We start from the raw sequence: 20,671 nt of genomic DNA, 5'->3' as shown, positions 1-20,671 counted from the left end.
ATATGATATATAAATATCATTTTCAAAGTTGTAAGATCGAAAAGTACTTCGCATGTCAACATTGGCACGGCCTGTAGTACAACCGTCGTTCTAGAAACGAATAACGTCTGTCTGTATTGTTCGTACCCTAACAGATGATGAAAGCCAGCACAACAAACGAAAACATTCTGGCGCTAGGGGCGAACTTCTCGTTAAAGGCTGACTCGCATCTCGTGTGCACTCAGTCGGACGATGGCTCCTTCCAGTCTCAGACATTCAATTCCGCTTCTACTCAGGTACCCGTAAATGAGACAACCACCTTACAGACGCTGACGGCTGAGTTGCTTGAAAGGTGTTGAAAGATCTATTATCACAATAACTTATATAACACGAGCAACGTAGTACATATGTGGCTGATATATTGTGTTCTTTTATGAACCTTTCCTTGCTGATATGGTTTTTTAGATAAGTGTAAGAGGCGCAAGCTTTGTGGTCTTCAGTGGAGCGCTGAAGTCCAATTCGGGTTTCACGGCGAGGGGTTCCGTTGTCGAAGACGGCTTGCTCGTCCAGGTCAGTCCCATCGATATGAGTCAGTTAAAGCAGGCCATTCACGATATGCGTGACTACCGGATCATCTGCAAACAGACACTGCCCTCCAATTTTTCAGGCTCCAAAAAAGTAATTATACAGTAACCCCATGGTTCATCAAAAAACGTTCATTTGTAATGTATATATTTGTACGTTTTTCAGGTATTTATCTGGAAAGCATAATTAATATAATTTATGATATAATATAGTTGAAAACAGTTCGACTTTTCCGTTTTTTTGTTAATCCGTCAATGATGACTATGTACGCAGTTAATTAACATATTTGATATAGAACACAACTCCTTGGCAAAGAAAAAAGGTTTCATCTATTCTCACGTCTGGCAACTAACTCGATGGGTACTCTGCCTAGATTTTTTCTTAAAAGACCTGTGAAGTGGCATTGTAGGAATAGACTATAATAACAAACTGCCAACGCGGGATGGTACTAATTCAAAAATGCGCATCACGTTGCCTTCTACCCCTTGTATATAACGATCTTGACCTGATAAAGGTAACGACCGGAGGTGACAGTGCCGCCTCTCCAGCGGAGGTCGGGGATTCGAACGCTGTTAGTCAAGAGGAAGAGGGAGAAGAAGAATATGTAGAACTTGTTTGGGCAGCCAATGAGTCCACTCGTAATGAAGGGGCGACCAGCGCTCTCGACGGCGCCTCATTGGCTGGCGTGCCTTCGTGCAGAATGTTCTCTGGAACTGATTTTTCTAATGACCGCTTTATCGTTCGATGGACCGAAGTTTTTTTCCTCGCTAGCAAGGATACCGAGTAAGTAATGGAAAGTTATTTGAATGGGCAAAGTACAGGAGGCCTTTTACTAAGGTTAGCCTCGTTTAAACCGGGCATGGACATCTTAGGCTCATAGTTAGGCATATAATTTGAACGCTCCTAGCAAAACTAGTTCATTCCTTTTGGCCCATTAAGTGGACCTGTCATTCGTCCATGGTTTGGTAATTGTGCGTGTAATTCAATGGCTAATTTTAATACGCCTATCTTATCACCAAGACGAAGTGCCAATCCGGTAGATAGATTGCGCGTTTACTTAACAACCTGACTTCTTAGTTAAACATCATACAGTAGGGTCGGTGAATTGAATTAGTCGTGCTGTGGTAATTATTATAGTTGATATCCTGTGGTGGGGTACAAGCCAAAGGTAGAACCTCAAGGGTCGATATTTTCCCAATGAGCAGGAAATATCAGTATACTATGCTATAGGCAAAATAATAATATTACGAAATTAAATCAATTACAGGCTGGATTTGCCCGATCCAAATCGTCTGATCGACGCAACAGGCCGTTCTATGTGTATTGCTCTGCTCCCGCACGCAGCTAAGCTGTACGAAATGGACTTGACTAAACTTGCTCTTAGGTAAAACATCAACAGCGGTCGGCCAAGATGACATACACATTGTTAGATCCAAATGTTACGGCCTGCGTTTAGCGGTGTTGTGTATATAAAAACGCTTTACGGTAGTAGTTAGTAATTTTGTAGGCGAATGTTGACGCTAGGCCTAACACTACAATAAAACGTAGTATTCTTAGTGGAATCAATCAAAGTGGATCTTGCTAAGAATTGTTTAGCTTCTATTTTTCTTGTTGAATTCTATTTTTTTTTTTTTGCACATTTCAGTTGTTTCATTATAATTTTCTGTTTGCAGAATCAGCTTAGACCCGGAGCAGTTTGGTTACGAAATCGGCGCAGGAGGTGCTGCTTTGGCGCCCGAGTTTTTGGGTGAAGTAGATAATGCCCTCGTACCAATAATAACATCTCTGGACGGCTCACATCAGCCGATGACCATTGAGCTTATCTTCTACGTTCTACTCAAGTAAACTCAAATAGTTCAACAATGGCATAATTCTGCTGTACGTATACTCGCTTAACCAAAGATGCTACTAGAACATGTACAAGGCATAAAAAGCATTGCACTCTGACGAAAACAGGTTTGGCAAATATGCGTTTGTAGCAAACAGCCATCCGCCATTTTTTGTCGTTCATACGTAAAACTCTGCGGCACAGCGTAACTCTTTCGTGCTTTTCGCTGCAGGACGCGGATACGCTTAAGCGGTACGTTTAGGATTGACTAGTTGTGCTCAATGGAGGACGCTCCGTTGAGCTGGTCATGGCCAGGACACGAAATCGATGTACGGAGATAATGTAGAAGATCCTACTGAACTACGGTTAAGCTTTTCTGTTGACTATCTCTAGACTCTGACAGGAAGGGTCAACGTGCCGTGAGTTTAACTTTCTCCATGCGGACACAGTGGCGACTTAACTCTCACGAGATACGAGTACGAACTAACGACAGACGGGTAACCTTCTTGTAATAACTATTGCTTGCTGGAGTAGCACCCGAAGGTTTGAACGGACTTGGTGATATCAAGTCGAGATTTCATAATCGTTTATGGATCGTCGTTCAAGAAACAATGAACATCAATCACTTGGCTCTTCCGAGATCGCTTCGGTCGAGCCATATTGCTTGGGTGTGCATCAGTGAGTCAAGCACATGTAACAAGGTAGCAGCATAATGTGCTAAGGGTCAGAATGAACTTAATTCATGCATGAAATGCGGGACGAGATAATCCTCGTCGCAGATAGGGTCAGTTACCGCGGGTGGGCATAAGTCGTTTGTAGCTTTAGTTGGTACATACCGTTGATTCCTTGTTGTCTTTTCCCCAGAAACACGTTTAGATTTGGTGCGTGTAAATAGATGTAATACCTACGTACAAAGCATGTATGTACTGTTCTCGGTCACTGAGTTGCTCCTTCATTGTCGGTGATGCGTGCATTTTGTTGACGCGAACACACCTGGTTCGCAAGATTCCTCATTCATATTCGTTAATCATTACTACTGTTACCTGTTGTATCTGATTGCACGACTGGTTTCTTTAAAAATTCTTCTATTCTAATACATAATACAAGCAACTATATTATTATGGGAGTGAAGAGAGAAACAGACTACAAGGTAGAGAATGAAAGTGATATACGCACCGAAATCCTAAAAAGATACTGCTCGCAGCAGACCACACTCAAACCGCGTAACGCTTCCATCTAAATTCACCTATAAATTCAATGGGTTGCCGTTTTTCTAAATCACTTTGTTAGAATAGTAATTCGTACGAAAATAACAAATGCGATAATATAGATTAGAAAATACATCACTGTCCAGTGTGCACCAAGTCACGAACGTCGATGTACATTGAATGCTTATTTGTAACAGCAGCGAATATTATTATGTTTACGCAAGCAGTCACACCAACACACCTACACAGTAAAATATATATACAATTAAATGATATATATATATATATATATATATATATACATTTGAATGCAAAGGAGCTAGCCGATCGCAAACGGAGTCAAATAGTCACGCAATAATGTCGCGGATTGGTCTTAGTGTCTCTAGTCAGCTTGGACGAAAAAAAGCGTAAGAATAAGCCCAACATATTGCGCTGGTATATATATATATATAATGTTGTAGAATGACGAATATATACTGTTGCACAAAATCCGCACGTACGTGAAGTCTGATACGGCCTTGCTTGACATAAACTGAAGTGACACCGAGCAACAACAGATTAAACAACCCTGTTATTAAACCATATTTTTTATATTATGTATCAAATGAAAAAGTGGCGATGCGTTATTGACGAGGAAAATGATAACAAATTCACATCGTGAATATAGACTACCCCACGAAAGCCACAACATGAAGAGGACCGCTGGGATTACGATCACGATTTGGGGAAAATAAATGTTGAAAGGGCGTTTTTGCTGTACGAACTGTTATTACAACATGAACGCTGATCAATAAAAATCAAATTCATTCTAGTAACAACATTAATAATGAGATCTTTGAACGAACACTGAGATACTCCTGGTAAGGTCCAACTGGATTTATTTTGGGCTTATCGAAACTAATTCTAAATCAAAGTCTTCAGGAAGTCTAATGAATAGCTTTCTTTATTGAAAATGAAATGTACCGCCTAGTGCAGTAATAATATCTTAACGTTGATTTTTTTTAAAGTAAGCGCCAATACCCCTCGCTCTTACGAATATGTCCGACTCCTCCCAAGTATGCACGATATCTAGTTAAGTAGATTTAGAACTCAGCCATGTGAAAGGTTTTCGTGAAACTGCAAACGTAGGTCACCATTTTCGCCGCTTAACTTCCTTCTCTTTTTATCCTGAACTCCTCTTAATTTAAGCATATCTACTGTTCATATCGAGGGCGAAACTTGAACCGGCAATGTTTGACACTTTTAGCTTACTTAAAGTACAGACAGCTGCAGCGATAATTGACATTAGCATTAAGATAGGGGAGAAAGGAATGGTCATTAGTGATCAACTGAAAATGCCGAAGAAAGCAATTGCTTAATCAAAAAGACAAGTTTTTTTGCGATAGACAAGTTTTTTGCGATATCAGAAAGACACGTCTATCAACCGGAAAAATTGAGATGGAACTGTCGCTCGTAGTTCGTTTTTTTCATCATATTCAATAGTACTAACTATCCATACCTAAAATTTTAGCTTTTCAATGAAAGAGCACTATATCAGCTAAGTAGAACTCGTCGGGCGGACATTATGACACGAAGAGAATAACAAAAAATTAATAATGATATATCCCGACCTACTTCGATACCCAGACACAGCGTTTTCATATTTCTTGTGCAAATTTTGTATATGGATACGCTAAATAGACTTTAGAAAATAGGATTTATTTATGGAGTACGGTTCGATTAATTCGACAGATACTACATGTCTCTACACAAGATATCGTGCATGTGTTTTGAATACTAAATGGCGTCGAGTGCTGCAACGCCGTCGTTAAGCAATCTCTCCAACCAGGTACATCGATACCAAAATTATCAATAGATCATTTTTAAAATTCTATGCTCGTCCAATATAACTATTTTTCTTCTGAACACAAATAAAATATCGATCTTTTTCGTTTGGGCGCGGTATCTGCCTTAACACATTCCCGTTTGGAAGGGAAATAAGCCTTAAGAACGACGAAAGCTTGGTTTAGCCTTTGCATACCTCTTCGTTGTGTTGGCTGTTGAGTTCTGTCCTTTTGGTGCTGCCTTGCCATTTTTTCTATGAAAAACTACTGAACACAGCTACCCGAGACCCTATGTGGACGGCTCAGCGCGACGGCATATTCCTTAAGCCCTCCTGGAACACTCAAAAATTGTTCGATATCGCAAGTAACTAGGCTATAAAAAGCCAGAAAAGAAGCCGCTTCGGATCATCTCCTGCGTTCTTTAAAGGAGAGCTGGCTCCCCGGACAAAAATAGGCCACTGAGCCGAAGACTCGGCTAAGCCTACGTTGAATCTACGGATACCAGATAACCACATCGGCACAATAGGAACACATACGATGGACGCTGACAACGAATGGCTAGCAAAAAAGCAAGCCTTTTCATGTTTGCTTCTGTCGATTGCGGAGGCAGTCGGTAACACAGTCAGTGCCATACGCGAGTTTTCCCATTGAGCCGAGCAAGCTAAACATGATCAAAACATACAAACTGACAGTTAAGCTGGCTCAACATCGGTGATTCGCGCCTGGTCATCGCAGTGCAGCATTCGGCCCACCACCTGTCCCGGACTTTTAGTCAATTTTGGTAGTGGCACGCGCCGTCTGCGGATTGCATACTTGTGTACATGAAATCTGCGGAGGGGCTTGGTTTGTTCACGAAATTCTTAGCTAGCGTTTCGAAGCGAGCGTAGTTCGGTTGACTGAAATCGTGATATCGCGAGAAACCAAGAGTTAAAAATTTTGCTTCAGAATCCATAGCGACATGTAATCGTCTACATTTTATCTATTTAACTTTTTTATGTGATTGTTGTGGTGTACAAGTTATTTAATTACACAAGTTAACAGATTGCTGCTCATGAGCTGGTGGATTATGAAACCTGGCGGACCTTCAGAAGATAGGATCACAATACTGATCCACGGCAATAGAAAGCAATTGATCTTGTAAATATATCATTCTATTTTAGTTTCTGCTAACAAATCGTTGCGAAGTTTCGTCTACAAACAGAAATATTAATCAAAACGCCACAGTACTATTTGGTTCAACAACAACAATTTTAGTTCTAGCTTCGGATTTTTGTTCGATTATATATACTTGATTTGCTCATCATTAAGCAAAAAACAACTGTTACACTGTGTATTAAAAATAAAAAAAAATACTGTAAAAAATAAATTGGAAAAGCAATTTTAGTCAATAGGAGGTACCATATGATATGAGGCTATGCATTCCCATAGGGAATTAAGTGTACTGAGATAAAATACGCAGTGGAAAAGATAATCTATGGATGTATTGTTTAACGCTTTTCCCTGCTATATAAGTTCTGATAAACAAGAATTAGGGTACTTATTTTTCGAAATAGTTCGATTTATCTGTTCAAAAAACCTAAATTTGCTGAGTCTTCACTAGATGCGTAGTAGATGCATAGTAGGCGAAGTATTTTTGCATTATTGTTGTAACACTGCTGACTTCTGAGAAGGGCCACATTAACAAAATCCAATCAACAACAGGGCGAATTCACATGCTTGGACTGTAAATCAGATTATTACACGGCGTGTTAATTTACCAACGTACCAAATACAAACAACACATATGCATGTAACAACGATTGCATTCCGCCGACGCAGTGTTTATTGATTATTTATTACGCAAAAAATAACATTGTTGTGTTCTATCCTCAAAGGAATTATTCGTGTCTCATTCCATGTGGTTTATTACTTCACGTTTCGTTTTGCTCATCGTCTCATTGCTTTGCTTCTATGCGGTCTAATGTTCTGTCATTTTCATGACATTTTCACATACTTTTTTCCCATTATTTCATAATTTTTACAACGTTCACCACGCGGCACTGGTACACATGAGTTAGGCTTGACAACAATAACACCGTCGTGCCGTTTCAACGAAACCTCGACAATCTAGCAAACGCCTCAGCATAGCACCAGCTTCTCTCAGCGGCACTCGTGCCCGTGGCCAGAGTCCTGTGATTCCACAGGAAGGTTTCAATCACTACCGTGCTTTGTTGTTGTTTTCCACTCATTCATTTTGCTGTTGTATACTTATCATATCTTGCGCACCCGCCCGTTAATGGATCCGCGTATCGGGGTATTGACTGTGTTACTGTGTCAATAGAGCGTAAGCTTAGGATTTATCGAGTACGGTTAATTATCGAAAACAACGTATCCTCGTATGGTATCACCAAGCGTTGTATTGACATCATCATACACTATTTTATTAATACAAAATGCAGGCAATCATTATAATGAAAATAATAGTGTCTTTGCCGCCTTTCAAATAGAGGGGTGAGCTAACTCCAAATTCGATAAACTCGTCTGCACACTTCGGAATACAAACGAGTATAGGTGCTATGAGAATTGTTCAGTATCGATGCATATCATGTGGAGAAATGATCAAAAGACTATATTAATGAGAACAAACGCACCTTGCTACATAGCAAAACTGTAACAATTGGAATAATAACAACAATAGTTGAAAGAATGCGTCGTTAATTAACCAGACTTCAATGCAATGTTAAGCTATCCATAAACACGGTGGACTGTCTAATTACCGCAGTAATGCCGAAATGATGTAATTCAAAACTTGGATACAAATTTGCTTGTCAAAATGAGAGGGGAAATTTTGACCAAAAGTATTTTTTTCTTAATGATATTGTCAATGTTGATTGAATATAGATGCATCCGTATTTTATATATGAAAAGTCTCGTTTTATCATATTCTACAACCTACTCTTTTTTTTTTTTATAATAATCCACAAAGTCTTTAATATAATAGACATTGGCGAAATACAATACTTGTAGTGGCTCTTGCTGCGTATTTGAGCAAAATCACATACGTCAAAGTCACGCTTTTCCCTCGCATGTCCTTATTGATGCATCAGGTAAACCTTCCTATTGGTACAGCAACATTGTTGTTAAGCTTGTTGCCGTTGGTATTATTGCTGATAGCAGGCCTGACCCGCTTTTCCGATGGCGCAATCTCATTTCAGTTCCATAATCCTTACTGCCAATGCTGAATGTACTGGACTTGGTTAGCTAAACCGGCGTAGCTCGTCTCAGCAAGACTTAAGATCCTCGCATTTCGCATTCGTCGCAGCATACCTATATTTATCTTTGTCTCTAATGAAGTCCTTTACTGTTGCTTGCACTCCTGCTGTTGGGCTGCAGCCTTACGCAAGGCTTTCTTCGAAGGCCTGAAATCGGGGTCGGCCTCTGGGTCTAGAAGAAAAAAATCATGAGTTGGTACGTTGTGGGAGATTATTGGGAAAGTTGAGCTTGCTGTGAGTTGGAAACGGTGGCATTCACAAAGTCTATGTGACATCGAATGATTTTTGCTTTTCTCAGCCTTCATCTCATTTTTGTACACGAAAGTTTGCTTTGCTGTGAAAACCGATAAGAGTAGATTGGAAAAATCAAAACAAATTTGAGTGCACTAATAGAAAAAAGCCAGAAAAAAAGAGCTACTAAGGGGTCACTACTGTACTTAAGCCGTAAAATGGACCAACATGATTGGTCAACTTCGTATCCCACCACCTTTCCTACTAATTAGACCCTTCCACAAACAGGAGAACTACACGACTTCAGATGATTTGAAGCACCAAAATGTCGAGTAACGAGAGTCAAACTGAGAGCGAGAGAGTTACGAAGAGAGCGCATTAACAATAGAGCGAATATCATTTATGAAGTGCTGAGATCAGTAAGGCGTTGTCAGGTTAGACAGTATATATATATATATATATATATATTGGGTATTTAGTAACATACACGTAGAAACCTGACTGCTCAGCATATTGAGTAATAAAGCATGATGTAACCTGTAGCAGGCGAAAAGATAGTATGATCTTCTAAAGATCTAGAGAAATTAATCTTGCTGCAGTAGATAATTGCACGATAAATTTGCTGTGTAGATACGTTGTTTAACTCTTTGTAGTGTCTGCAAAACTTCTGTGCGGACACTACAAGGCCCTCTATATCTTGAAGGCAAAACTTAAGATTCAACGCGTTCTTCATTGAATTAAATTAGCTTATACGCCACCCTATTTACTGCGCTTATAATTCGCACCACTATTGCATATACCATTAAATCGAAGAATAATGTGTATTCATTAATCGATTCTAAGTAGAGTTAACTAATCTTACAACAGTCGTTACTAACATACCTAACCTAATCCTGGTAACCACGAACTATAAAAAGCTGGTAAAATAAAGGGAAGGCTAATTTCATGCAGGGAAATCGCGTACAATGAACAAAAAGTGATAAGCTGTGAGTCAATAATTATGCTGTAAGATCACAGAAGTAAGAACGCATCTTAGCAAATATAATCTCACATATTTTATTAAATAACCATAATATTAAGCCATATATATATATATATATATATATATATATTTATATATATGTATTTATATATATATATATATATACACATTATATATAAAGATTTATAAGTTGGCTCTCTTCCTGACGAGTTGAATCAGCAATCGCTCATTCTCAAAGGATGTATACGGTTTGTTTGTATGACCTTTTCCTATATTGTTATCACCGCAATAGCACTATTATGATAATCAGCACAGAGAACAGAGCTCTAATGGCGCCAAAGACCGTTGTAAACACGACGGCATGGTCAGGGCCGCTCGTATGAAGCAGCGTTGGTGATATCAATGTCGTTTTAGATTGATAGTACGGACTCTGATTGGTTTTCCGTTCATTTTCAGCGCACTTTACATCGCATTGTCTCTTGACGGCTCTTGACGAGCATAAATGGGAAAAGCCATAGTATATATATATATATATTACTGTCATTAATACATGACTTGATTCATGCAGTGTATGTAACTGAACATCAATATTGAAGAGAAATCTATATCTAGGAGAAAATACATCAGAAAACCAAACGATAACACCAAACGATACCAGCTTAATAGGAAAGAAAGGGCAGCAACACAGACTAAACTATTATATGTAGATAACGAGACAAACAATTACTAATTATATATATTCATGTACTTAACTGTATCAACCTACCAATAGGTAATGTCGTATATTTATGCGTCGAAATACGTAAATATGTTCATAAATATACTGAATCGTATTCGTCTAATAGTGTGGTGTATAACTTCGCTCTTAATTTTTTTGTGAACACTCATTCTTAGTCTAAAATATAGTCTGTCAAGAACATGTTGATAATTACCAGTTTATGAGCTGTTGAGATGGAGAATTTGTCGAACTTTCTTTCATTATATGTCTTCAAACAAAATTAGAATTAAAAAAATTTGAAAGGCTGATAAATGTTATGATAATTCAAGTTTTTTGCTTTTTTTACGAAAAGGTTGGCCGACTATATTTCGATTCTGTCATATGTCGTATGTCCAAAATGTAAGCACGGTAAAAGTAACATTATTAGGATTTTTGGTCCTCCACCATTATTCTGCTCGGTAGAAGTTTATCTCTGGATTATATCACAAAGGCGACATTCGCGTGCGCTCATTGAAAATAACAACAATGGTAATAGGCATCAAAGAAACAGAGGCAGGAACCTTTGATGCACAGTCATTAGAAGTTCGGAAATAATAAATTACAAACTCGAATGAACAGAATGCGACTCACTCGTCCTCCTCAAAACGAGCCTCAAATATCACTCGGTACCTAGGTTATTCGTATCTAACTGTTTGATTAACGTCACCTACATTCGAAACCGACCTGTCAACAGGCCGGGCCATTCTTTTATAATGAAACTCATACTGAGTAACGATAAACCACAGCGTAATGTAAACGAATTAGTATTTTTTTATCACCAAATATTATATGATAAAACTATGACGACTCGCTTGATTAACGTCATGTTGCTCAAACTCCAGGTTAGATATTATTCCGTTGATTAAGTGTTGTAAATTGATATATTGTATATTGGTTTACGTTTCCCTAAAATTAATCCCATATTTTCTGCCTCTCGCTCTCTCGCTTTCTCTCTCTCTCGCTATTACAAACGTTCCATCACAATTCCACTGGAAACCCGTACAACGTAGTTGAATAATATCTTGTGTGTGGATCATAGGATACGATTTATATATATGTATGTATATATTGCCACCCGTTGCTTGTAGTAATTGTCCTCCCTCCTAATCTTACTGATTGTGATATGTCTGTCTACACACCGGCGTCTTCGTCGACCTCGTCCAATTCCTCATCAATTTCTTCCTCGTCGTATTCGTCGAACTGGGCTAGTTCACCTACAATCATAAAACAAGCAAACTCCGTGTTGACACACGCTGATGATACGTATACTCGATAAACTATAAAGCTTACATTATTGTTTCGAAATCTAACAAGTGCTTGGGAGACCCTGGTAACAAAAACAACAGCAGCCTGCTAGCTACCATTATAAAACAAAACATTATGAATACAAAAAATAGAACTTTTTGATGGACAAATATCAATTGGCTCAAATTATTGCTTAGCTCTTGCAATGGCTAAGGAAATAGAAGTAGCTGTTTGCGCGTTAATTCGTTGGCCTGTCGTTTAAAAGGAACTAAACAATAAAACAAACCCGAAACTCGTCGCCAGACCGCACCTAATATGTTAGTCTTTCTAACTGAACATGAGCCGTTAGCCTATTAGTTATAATTCAGCTGTCAAGTCAATTGTATCTCTTTGGCGGAAGTTTGCGCCGATTAAGGCAATCAAGTTTTGGTCACTGTGATTATCGAACTGTATACTTTAAACAGCTTAAGTCAAACCAGGGTCAACCTTTCGGACTGATCTATCTACGCGATACTTTTGAATTTGGATTGAATGCAATTATTTTACTGGCGCCAATATAGAAGTATAGCGCGTAGGTTAAGCAGTTAAGCCAAAACATTTTAGGTCGTTTTTTCCTACTTCTTTTGGCAAAACAACGTCGAGAGTCTTAAGTGAATAAGACTAAGCAGCTATGTCGCAATCCACTTCAAAACGACCTAAGACTTGTGTCTTAATCTCGAAGAAACGAAACAATGATTGTCACCAGTCAAGTGATACATGACTTAGTAAAATAATATGTGGAATAAGGAGAAAAATTTCAATAATACAAACTGATTGAGCTAAAAAATACACTCTAATTAAGACAAACTATTATATGCTGCTGCTACGCAAGTGTGTGGGATTCACTTCGCCGAAGATGGAAATACCGCTGACCTGTGAAGTAGAGAACGGCGCGAGGTACCAGGCGCTCACGAAAGAATGATCCGAGAGTGATATCCGCGTGGAAGGTCTCCGCAAGGTCTTCTTCCATGTCTTCGCTATCCTCAATCCACTCTGGATGTGAGAAGAAATTGAAGAACGAGTCCGTTTGCACCGTTTTCGTGACGGTGCGCGTTGTGCCCGTTTTCTTGTTTTTCTGCTTTTTCGAAATCTTTCGTTGTGTAACGTTCTTATCATCACTCTTCCAATCGATTTTCATTCCTTTCATAGCGACAATCTCCGGTCCATCGAAATTGAACGGGTCCTCGTCGGTCGGAGCGAGCTTCAACTTGAACTCTTTCGTCAAAATTGTGTTGCTGAATGGACAAAATAAACGATGAGCAAAGATTAACCAACGTCAAGCGACGACAAAATTCTACACGAACGAATATTTTGAGCCTTGGTAATGATCCACTCAAATTGACCAGCATAATGATGCCTGACATAGCCCAATTCGGTAACTCAGCCGTGGTAGCCCAGCAGATTCTTGCTAAAACTGAACCCCATACAAGGTATGGTAGGGACCCTTCAATTAAAACAAATTTTATGTCACCTAATTCAAATTAATTGAGCGATAGAAAGTACAAATATACTAAGACTGACCTCCGATAGCTGCAGGTTTAGCCAACTATTGTGATGGAAATTTGCCTGCCTACTCCTGTCGCATTTACATTTCAAACATTCCTCTTGCATAAATCTTCGGTAAATAGCAAATTTTATAATTTTTTGACATATTTTTTACCATAGCCCAGACAGCCTTACCCAATATACAATACTAAATGTGGTAGGTTATTTTTCGCTAATCAAAGGAACTGCACAGACAGTCCAGTTGAATAGAGTGGAATTGTGTACAAATATACGCACAGGCAGACGTACCCTACGTCAATGTTAGCCGTACCTGAAGTATTCGTTAGGAGAGAAGTGGAAATGCAGCTTGAACGAATCGATATTGTCCTCGACAACGACATCAGTGAGGTGCTCAAGGATGGGCTCATCATCTTCCATCACGAACTCGTGGATACCGTCAGCAACGTTCTTCATGCATGTAAGCCAGAACGACGGGACGCCGGTGACGGACTGTTTTGTGAAACAGCAAGAGGTAGACAAACAAGCGAATAGGTTAGCTGGAGCTAAGACGTATTAATAAAAACGCCTTAATTACCAAGAACTGCATCTACCACCTCTCATTGTCCTTACGAAGATACAAGCAACAACTGCGAGTTTAACAGTAGTAAATTGTGCTTGATAACTTTTGCATCAGAGTAATCACGATACAGTAACTGGCAAATAGGCACTTCAATTTCAAAATGTTATTATTATTATACCCGAAGTATGATTCGAATATTCCAGCGCACTCAAAGATTCTAAATATATGCGAGGCCTTGCTGTGACTTTCAATTAATGCTGGTCAATGCCCCACCCTCATTAATACGTTCGAATTTTCCAAGCCCCTATCGGCCCAACCACGCCATGCGACTCCTGTTTCTGGCGCTTCACTGGAAGAAGTAACTGCATGAAACTCAAAGGTTTAAGTAGGCTTTGCCTTCTCTATCGACGCGACAGAAAATACGAACAATCGTAGGTGACAAGTTCTAGAGATGTTTTCAGTACAGGCATATCAATAAGGCTTACGGCCTTCGACACGTTGATTCAAGCGAGGAAAGTTAATTGGCTAGCGCGACACCTTTTGCTCAAGTTGTTGTGCTTGAGAAGTTTCAACATCTAATCAGAATTTGATAGATAAGGATATTTTTCTAAACAGAGTGTAGGCGCGCAATAAGACGAACTACTACACATACAGAACATGTTGACAATGCATCTCAACCGGTAAATGTCCTAAAATGCGACGTCTAATATACGGTTGCATCAACAAGGAACGAAAAGCAGTGATTAACGTAAGATTGCCTGCAGAATAAACCTTGTAAATCAAAAAGGAACTAGTTTGCATCGAAATAGTTGTACAGTGCCTATCGGAGTCCAAACGGGGCTATCATTTTGTTAAAAAAGCACAACCATTACAGCAATTGTTGCCAGGCCGTTTTGCACTGTCACGGTAACAGAAGCCAGCCTGCTCCGAAAGTAGCGTAAAGAAACAGTCTCTCTTATCTACATCAAGTTCGGTTAGAGCAATGATCTTAGTTTACGAGTAAACAAGTTTGCTTGCAGTGTTAATCATACACTTATAATTACACTTCAAGTGATATTTCAATGACTGAGGAATACCAAATATGAATTTTTCAAGCGCAAAGCTTATCCAAAAAACGCAGGATATTACGAGTCTTCAAGTTCACTGCAAGAGATACGCAACATCCATATTGTCAAACCTAAGCTAAAAAAATCTCCGAAAAGTATATGCAACGGTGCATCATTACGTTTAATAAATCACTTCTGTTCCAGTACGCACGTTTTTGATAGGAAGGGCAATACCGATAATAATGGCTAAATAGGCACTGCATTGCGGACATTTAGTAATACATCGGTAGTACCAGCCAGGTCAGATGAACGGATTATTTGCCCTCCCTGCCCGCGTCCACTCGAATCTGTTTCCATTAAGTGGTCGGCACAATGACTGAAGAATCGTAAAAGTTTCCATTATACAAAATCGTCACAAGGTATCGTTTCGTTTCTCTTTAATCCTACCTGGGTCATTTTAAGATTTTAGTTATCAGTAAATTGCCACTAAATATAATACTATTGACATCGGATTACCCCTTCGCAGACTAGATTATCGCAGATTAGTGCAAGTGCATCTAAAGCAAAACTAGGAGACTTGGAGACATGAAGAAAATTGGAGTTTTGTTTCCTTAATTATAAGCGTGCTTAGTATAGCAGCGCAGTTTTACTAGGACTACAAACCTGTAGAGTTGATAGTTTCTGTTGCCATCGCTTAACGACTTCTATACGTTAATATGAAGATGCACAATAAAATGCATGCGTACATGCGTCACAAAATACTCGAAATGCATGCATTTTAACGCAGACATTAGGTACTATTTTTGGGATGAGATAACCTATAATTTACAATAAGGCCCATGAAGCTTACGATGAACCCTTCCTTCGACTTTTTTGCAAATGATTTAAGAGTGATTAGGCTCCTAATCGAATTGATGTGCTCCAATATTAATCAGCTCTATTCTTGGGTAGGTCGGCAGTCATGCCGCTTATTGGTGACGTCGTCACATCGGCGTATCAACCCACACAGCAGCCATGTGTGTCCGATATCCCTACGTACTAATAACAGCTGCTGGCAATTGATGCTAGTACTGCCCGTGCAGCGGTTTACTGCGCGATTATGTAATCATTTATCCACTCCCTTACCTTAGACCGACTTCGTTATCGGTAATGCTATTTACTGTCTAGCATGTTACTGTGTGTAGCACAAAGCAACCGAACCACCGATGTTCTCTACTAGCCTTGCGCGATAATACGCCTAATAGGCTACTTACTCTCCATTCCCATTGGTAGGAGCCTGAGACTAACGAATTGATTAAAAATTGACTAATGCATCTCCCAAGTCAACTGGTTGAGACGTGTGCGTGCTCCACGTGGTTATAAACTGCGAACACAAGAATCAGGAAGGTAAGACAGTCATACCAGGCGGCAGGCAGCCGTAACGACCCGGGCGACATATAGCGATCAGTATCGTTGCAAGGAAACAAGCGGAGCTTACAAAAGGGTACGAGCTACTGAATAAGTGAAAAAGGCACTATTTAGAAGATCCGAATTGACGTACTGAATTGATAGGGTCTCACGGGGCACGCAAGTCCTTGCTAGGAACAAGAGCAGCAGCAGCGGCGGTAATAAAAGCAAACTCACCACCGTCGCCACGAACGGCACGACCATGACAACATTGCAGCCACTATAAGGAATCGCGCGATGCTGTCCAATGGCGGCCGCCAATCACGGCTGTGCGCTCAATAGCTGCTATTATCGGATAAACACTCGATGTGCCTACATTACGCGTTGCTGCGTGCCTCGTTCAGCAACTAGTAGTATGGCGAAGTATAATATACGACAACAAGCTTTGGACAACATAAAAACGATCGATGAGCACCAGTTAGTAAGACCTTACATGTCGACAGAGGATAAACTAGCGTGCGCGAAACGCGTCTTTTTATGTACTTGCACGTCGCCACCATCCTCGGTGAAAGAACCTATCATCATGCTGACGTGTCGTATTGAGACGCTTCTGGCAAAAATTTTACTATCGGAAGAGTGAGCAAAGTAAAAAGGATTGGCAGATTCGAGTAGATTCGCAGGTCTGATGCAGATTCGAATAGGTCCAAATGATCCGAATTTTATACTTGGTGTTAGTGCCGATAAAAATTGCCTCAGAGGGCTGATTCTTAGGAGCACGAAACCAAGTATACATTTTTCTACGTTTACTAAATGAACATATCACCGCAACATTACAGGAACCGGGGAAGTTGTCTACCCATTAAGTAATTGCCCGTTTCCTTTTTGCATTGTGAAAATAACAAAAATTGAAGAAAAACTGAAAAATTGAAGATATTGCATAGGACATTGAACAGTCACTGGTAACTGCATTCTGAAAAATTCTACAATGTTAAAAACAATAATTCATACGTATTTGTATATAGACCTGTATATTTGTCTATGTAATGCCACATTCAAGTACGGATCAATCGGGAAGTGCATTATATCCTTAATTATCAGCTATATTGATTGTGCTCTTATCAAATATAATACTTACCGCATCGTCGATGGTTACTTTACTTAGGTCGGCAGCTAACTCCTCATTCGGCTCCTTATACTCGCATTCGCCAGCATCCGGTTCATGTTTGCCCTCGACGATATCGCGCCGTTTGCTCATCAGCTCATCGTATTTGATGTAGAACCTGTGCTCGAGCTCAGCAGCCTCTCGGTAGAATTGCCCGTGCAGCTTGAAGTACTCGACCTGAAGCTTCTTCAACGCCTTGATGCGGAGCTTCACTTGGTTCGGCAGCGAGGCGATATAGTGCGTCGGAGTTCCTATCAACGAGGTGAGCTTGTTGGACATCATTTTCACGAGACCGGGATCGGTCAAGATACGCACCTTCAACGGCGCCAAATCGTCAATCGATCCTAATCAAAATCACATTGCACCAAGCGAGGTGGTGCATAGCACAGTGGAGTGGAACAACAAAAACACCACACAACCACACAACAGGCACATCTCTACAGTCTATGCTCTAATAGCAGCAAGCACACGATAACAGATAACATACCATGGCAGCGGGATTAAGGCAAAAAGCGAAGTGTGCTATGCCAAAAACACTAGAAGACAAAAAACGCTGTGTAAAGCAGTAACACGAAGGAAAACCGGTGGACGGCAAAACAGGGTATATCGGAGTTCTAAATTACATCTCCAAGGTGTTCGACTCTTAAATGCAATGTAGTGTGTTTAGTAATCGCCGATTTTTGCAATAACGACACCTGCATATATATATATATATATATATATATATGCAAATGTCGTTATATATATCTAAACACGGAACTAATAAATTATCATAATTATTTCCTCCCTTGGAAAAATTTTGTCCCATTCGTCATCTAACGAGTGGTGAAGTGGAGACAATAAACCTTAAAGCAGCAACCTTAAAGCAGACTTATGCCTTTTTCACTAATAACAGCTGGTACGTTTTCACAACGCTCCAGCAAGGCATCCATTCACCGAGAGACCAATTATACGTTATATAAGTATATTATAAAGGGCTAAAGAAAGTTAAAAGAGCGTTGATCCGAAACATGCGTCAAGAACGTTCGACAAGGCCTAGATTTATTTATGCAGTCTTAGTAGAATCAGACGGGTGTGTGTATTAGTACCTTCAAGAAGTGTCTTGGTTCCGCAAAAGAACGCATACACGTCGGGTTGCAGTCTCTAGGATGAAAACTGAACGCGACTACGAGAATTGCTTACTAGAAGCCTAATTAAAGGGTATTAATAATAATAGTAATATTATTATAAATCAATAATTTAAGAGCATTATAAAGTGCCGCAGAGTAACGGGTTAGTTTCGCAACGAACTTGCTTTCCAATAATTAGAGAGGAGCAGATAGCGCGTTTCAAATGTGGTAAAAAAACTGAGGCACTAAACTAACTGCAAAGGTGCATATATATATAGACTAGACTTGATAGCCACAATATAGTCGTGAAACAACTTTGATTGGACGCGTTAGGGCGTCTGCGAAGCGAACATTCCACGGGTGCCGCTGCTGTTGTTGCTTAGCGGCAACAGCTCAGAGGCCGTTGAACTCCGAATTGGACAATAAGAAGCCCGCCAGAGATAGACCACATTGCGAACTAACAACGGGTGTTATGCTTATGGCATCTCTTATTAATTGTACAAGAGAAAATTCGCGGCGACAAACTTGCGTTTCAAGATAATTGCATGGTAACGTGAGAAGCGTGCTACGCTGCGAGCAACCGGATGGGTGAGCTTTTCCACAAACACGAGAAGGAAGGACGTACAGCATAGGTACGTGTTGCTGAGCAGTAGGCTAACTACACGTGCATGAAGGCACCGCCCTTCCCGGGAGCACAGGTAGGCAAAGTCGGTTCAAGCCTAGCACCATCGCACAATGAAGGACATGCACACGCGCTCAAGAGGACGTCTAAATTTCGTCACTTTTGTGGCGATTATTCAATCAATGATGAAATCGGATAAACGCGAACGCGTAAAGCAGCCATTCTAACCGTGACACACGTTGATGCTTGATGAATGTGGCGACTTGTTACCACGATACTACGAACTTCGGTCCTAGTAGAGATCGTCTGAGACTCCAAAAAAGGACAAATTTACACGACCAATGATCAAATATCTGACCAATACCTCTACTCGAAATATCGCTTACCATTATCGCCGTCACCATTTTGCTGATCCTGCTTTGATTGCTTCTGGACTTGAAGGGGGGACTGCTGCGCAACTTGGTCTTTCTTGTCGTCACCGGCCATAGCGTCTCGTTTGCGTTCCCGTTCAGTGTTCTTCGTCACAACGTGATCAAGGCTTGTTAGGCTGGGTAAACGTGGTGAGGTTGCAGATTGCTGCTATGGCGTCTGCGCAGAAACCAACAACGAGGGGGACTGGCTAGCAGGCTATCTAAGCACAAGATGTCGAAAAGCTCGTGTAAACCTAGTTCAGACCAACAGCGATATAAACAAATACGGAATCGAACAACTACCAGACCTGATCGTGGCTGTCGTCGATTTCTGACGCCGATATCGTCCAGCCACAACTGCACGAAGGAACGGGTTAACACGAGATGACGGAGCCGTGTGCAGACCCGTGTGAGCAGTCGCAAGCGACAGACAATCCGAACTGACCACGCGAGAAGTACGACACTCTAGCCGGTGGCGCGGTCCACTCTGCTGCAACCGACTGGGAGATTCTATGACACGAGGCCTTGTCTGGCGGCTCGCTGGGTTAGCGGAAGCTGACGGTGTCTGGCTGCGACTGTTTCGGTGTGTCGCTGCTGCCGCCACCGCTGACGCAGCCCGCCATAATAGATACAGAGAGTCGGTTGTGGTCGCAGCGCACCCTTATCTCTGGTTGCTGCCTCTGCTCGAGGATAGGTTGTTTGAACCATGGCGGGATCACACAAGGGCAAAGAAACTTGGGCTGCACTGATGCGTGGTACGATTGTGGGACGAAACAGGCCGTGCAGGGATGAATGTTGTAGATAGGTGCTACATTCACGAGTAACGAAGAATGAGGCACAGCACTCGGGGAAGGGGGAGAGGGAAAAAAGATAAAATTATGTACCAACTGTATACGTATTTGTCTTGGAGTGCAGGCAGTATATGCTAATGGGACAAAGAGCA

The 20,671-nt window shown here is 40.6% G+C and overlaps 2 protein-coding genes across 6 annotated transcripts; one reads left to right on the top strand and one right to left on the bottom strand.

Moving 5' to 3' along the window:
* On the top strand, positions 1-4,427 carry LOC111269953 (zinc finger FYVE domain-containing protein 9). Of its 2 annotated transcripts, none has more exons than XM_086972300.1 (6): positions 1-275; positions 445-549; positions 1,079-1,347; positions 1,832-1,948; positions 2,238-2,442; positions 2,625-4,427. In XM_086972300.1, the coding sequence occupies exons 1-5, from the start codon at positions 135-137 to the stop codon at positions 2,407-2,409; spliced, it is 804 nt and encodes a 267-aa protein (XP_086828426.1). In that variant the 5' UTR covers positions 1-134; the 3' UTR covers positions 2,410-2,442; positions 2,625-4,427. The 2 variants fall into 2 exon arrangements, with proteins under 2 accessions (XP_086828426.1, XP_086828425.1); XM_086972299.1 differs by having other exon boundaries at positions 445-657.
* Positions 4,428-7,213: 2,786 nt separating this feature from the next.
* Positions 7,214-20,299, bottom strand: LOC111269952 (nucleosome assembly protein 1-like 1). Of its 4 annotated transcripts, XM_022849892.1 has the most exons (7): positions 20,037-20,299; positions 19,705-19,834; positions 17,561-17,931; positions 13,745-13,923; positions 12,802-13,163; positions 11,784-11,858; positions 7,214-8,846 (listed from the first exon to the last, which is right to left on the bottom strand). In XM_022849892.1, the coding sequence occupies exons 2-7, from the start codon at positions 19,802-19,804 to the stop codon at positions 8,761-8,763; spliced, it is 1,173 nt and encodes a 390-aa protein (XP_022705627.1). In that variant the 5' UTR covers positions 19,805-19,834; positions 20,037-20,299; the 3' UTR covers positions 7,214-8,760. The 4 variants fall into 4 exon arrangements, with proteins under 4 accessions (XP_022705627.1, XP_022705626.1, XP_022705630.1 ...); XM_022849891.2 differs by having other exon boundaries at positions 19,705-20,298; XM_022849895.1 differs by having other exon boundaries at positions 17,561-17,902; positions 19,705-20,297.
* Positions 20,300-20,671: the final 372 nt, after the last annotated feature.

This window comes from Varroa jacobsoni, unplaced genomic scaffold, assembly GCF_002532875.2.
Source record: "Varroa jacobsoni isolate VJ856 unplaced genomic scaffold, vjacob_1.0 scaffold_1426, whole genome shotgun sequence".
Classification (NCBI taxonomy): Eukaryota; Metazoa; Arthropoda; class Arachnida; order Mesostigmata; family Varroidae; genus Varroa; species Varroa jacobsoni.
This window is presented reverse-complemented; position numbering and strand designations above follow the sequence as displayed.

What these genes read in the sequence shown, in the direction of transcription:
- LOC111269953 (XM_086972299.1), top strand. Translation starts at nt 135, where the DNA reads ATGATGAAAGCCAGCACAACAAACGAAAACATTCTGGCGCTAGGGGCG. An exon ending in TCAATTCCGCTTCTACTCAG is followed by an intron (nt 276 to 444) that starts GTACCCGTAAAT and finishes ATGGTTTTTTAG; the next exon opens with ATAAGTGTAAGAGGCGCAAG. An exon ending in TTGACTAAACTTGCTCTTAG is followed by an intron (nt 1,949 to 2,237) that starts GTAAAACATCAA and finishes TTCTGTTTGCAG; the next exon opens with AATCAGCTTAGACCCGGAGC.
- LOC111269952 (XM_022849892.1), bottom strand. Translation starts at nt 19,804, where the DNA reads ATGGCCGGTGACGACAAGAAAGACCAAGTTGCGCAGCAGTCCCCCCTT. An exon ending in AAGTAACCATCGACGATGCG is followed by an intron (nt 13,924 to 17,560) that starts GTAAGTATTATA and finishes TTCACAAAACAG; the next exon opens with TCCGTCACCGGCGTCCCGTC. An exon ending in TCTCCTAACGAATACTTCAG is followed by an intron (nt 13,164 to 13,744) that starts GTACGGCTAACA and finishes TTGTCCATTCAG; the next exon opens with CAACACAATTTTGACGAAAG.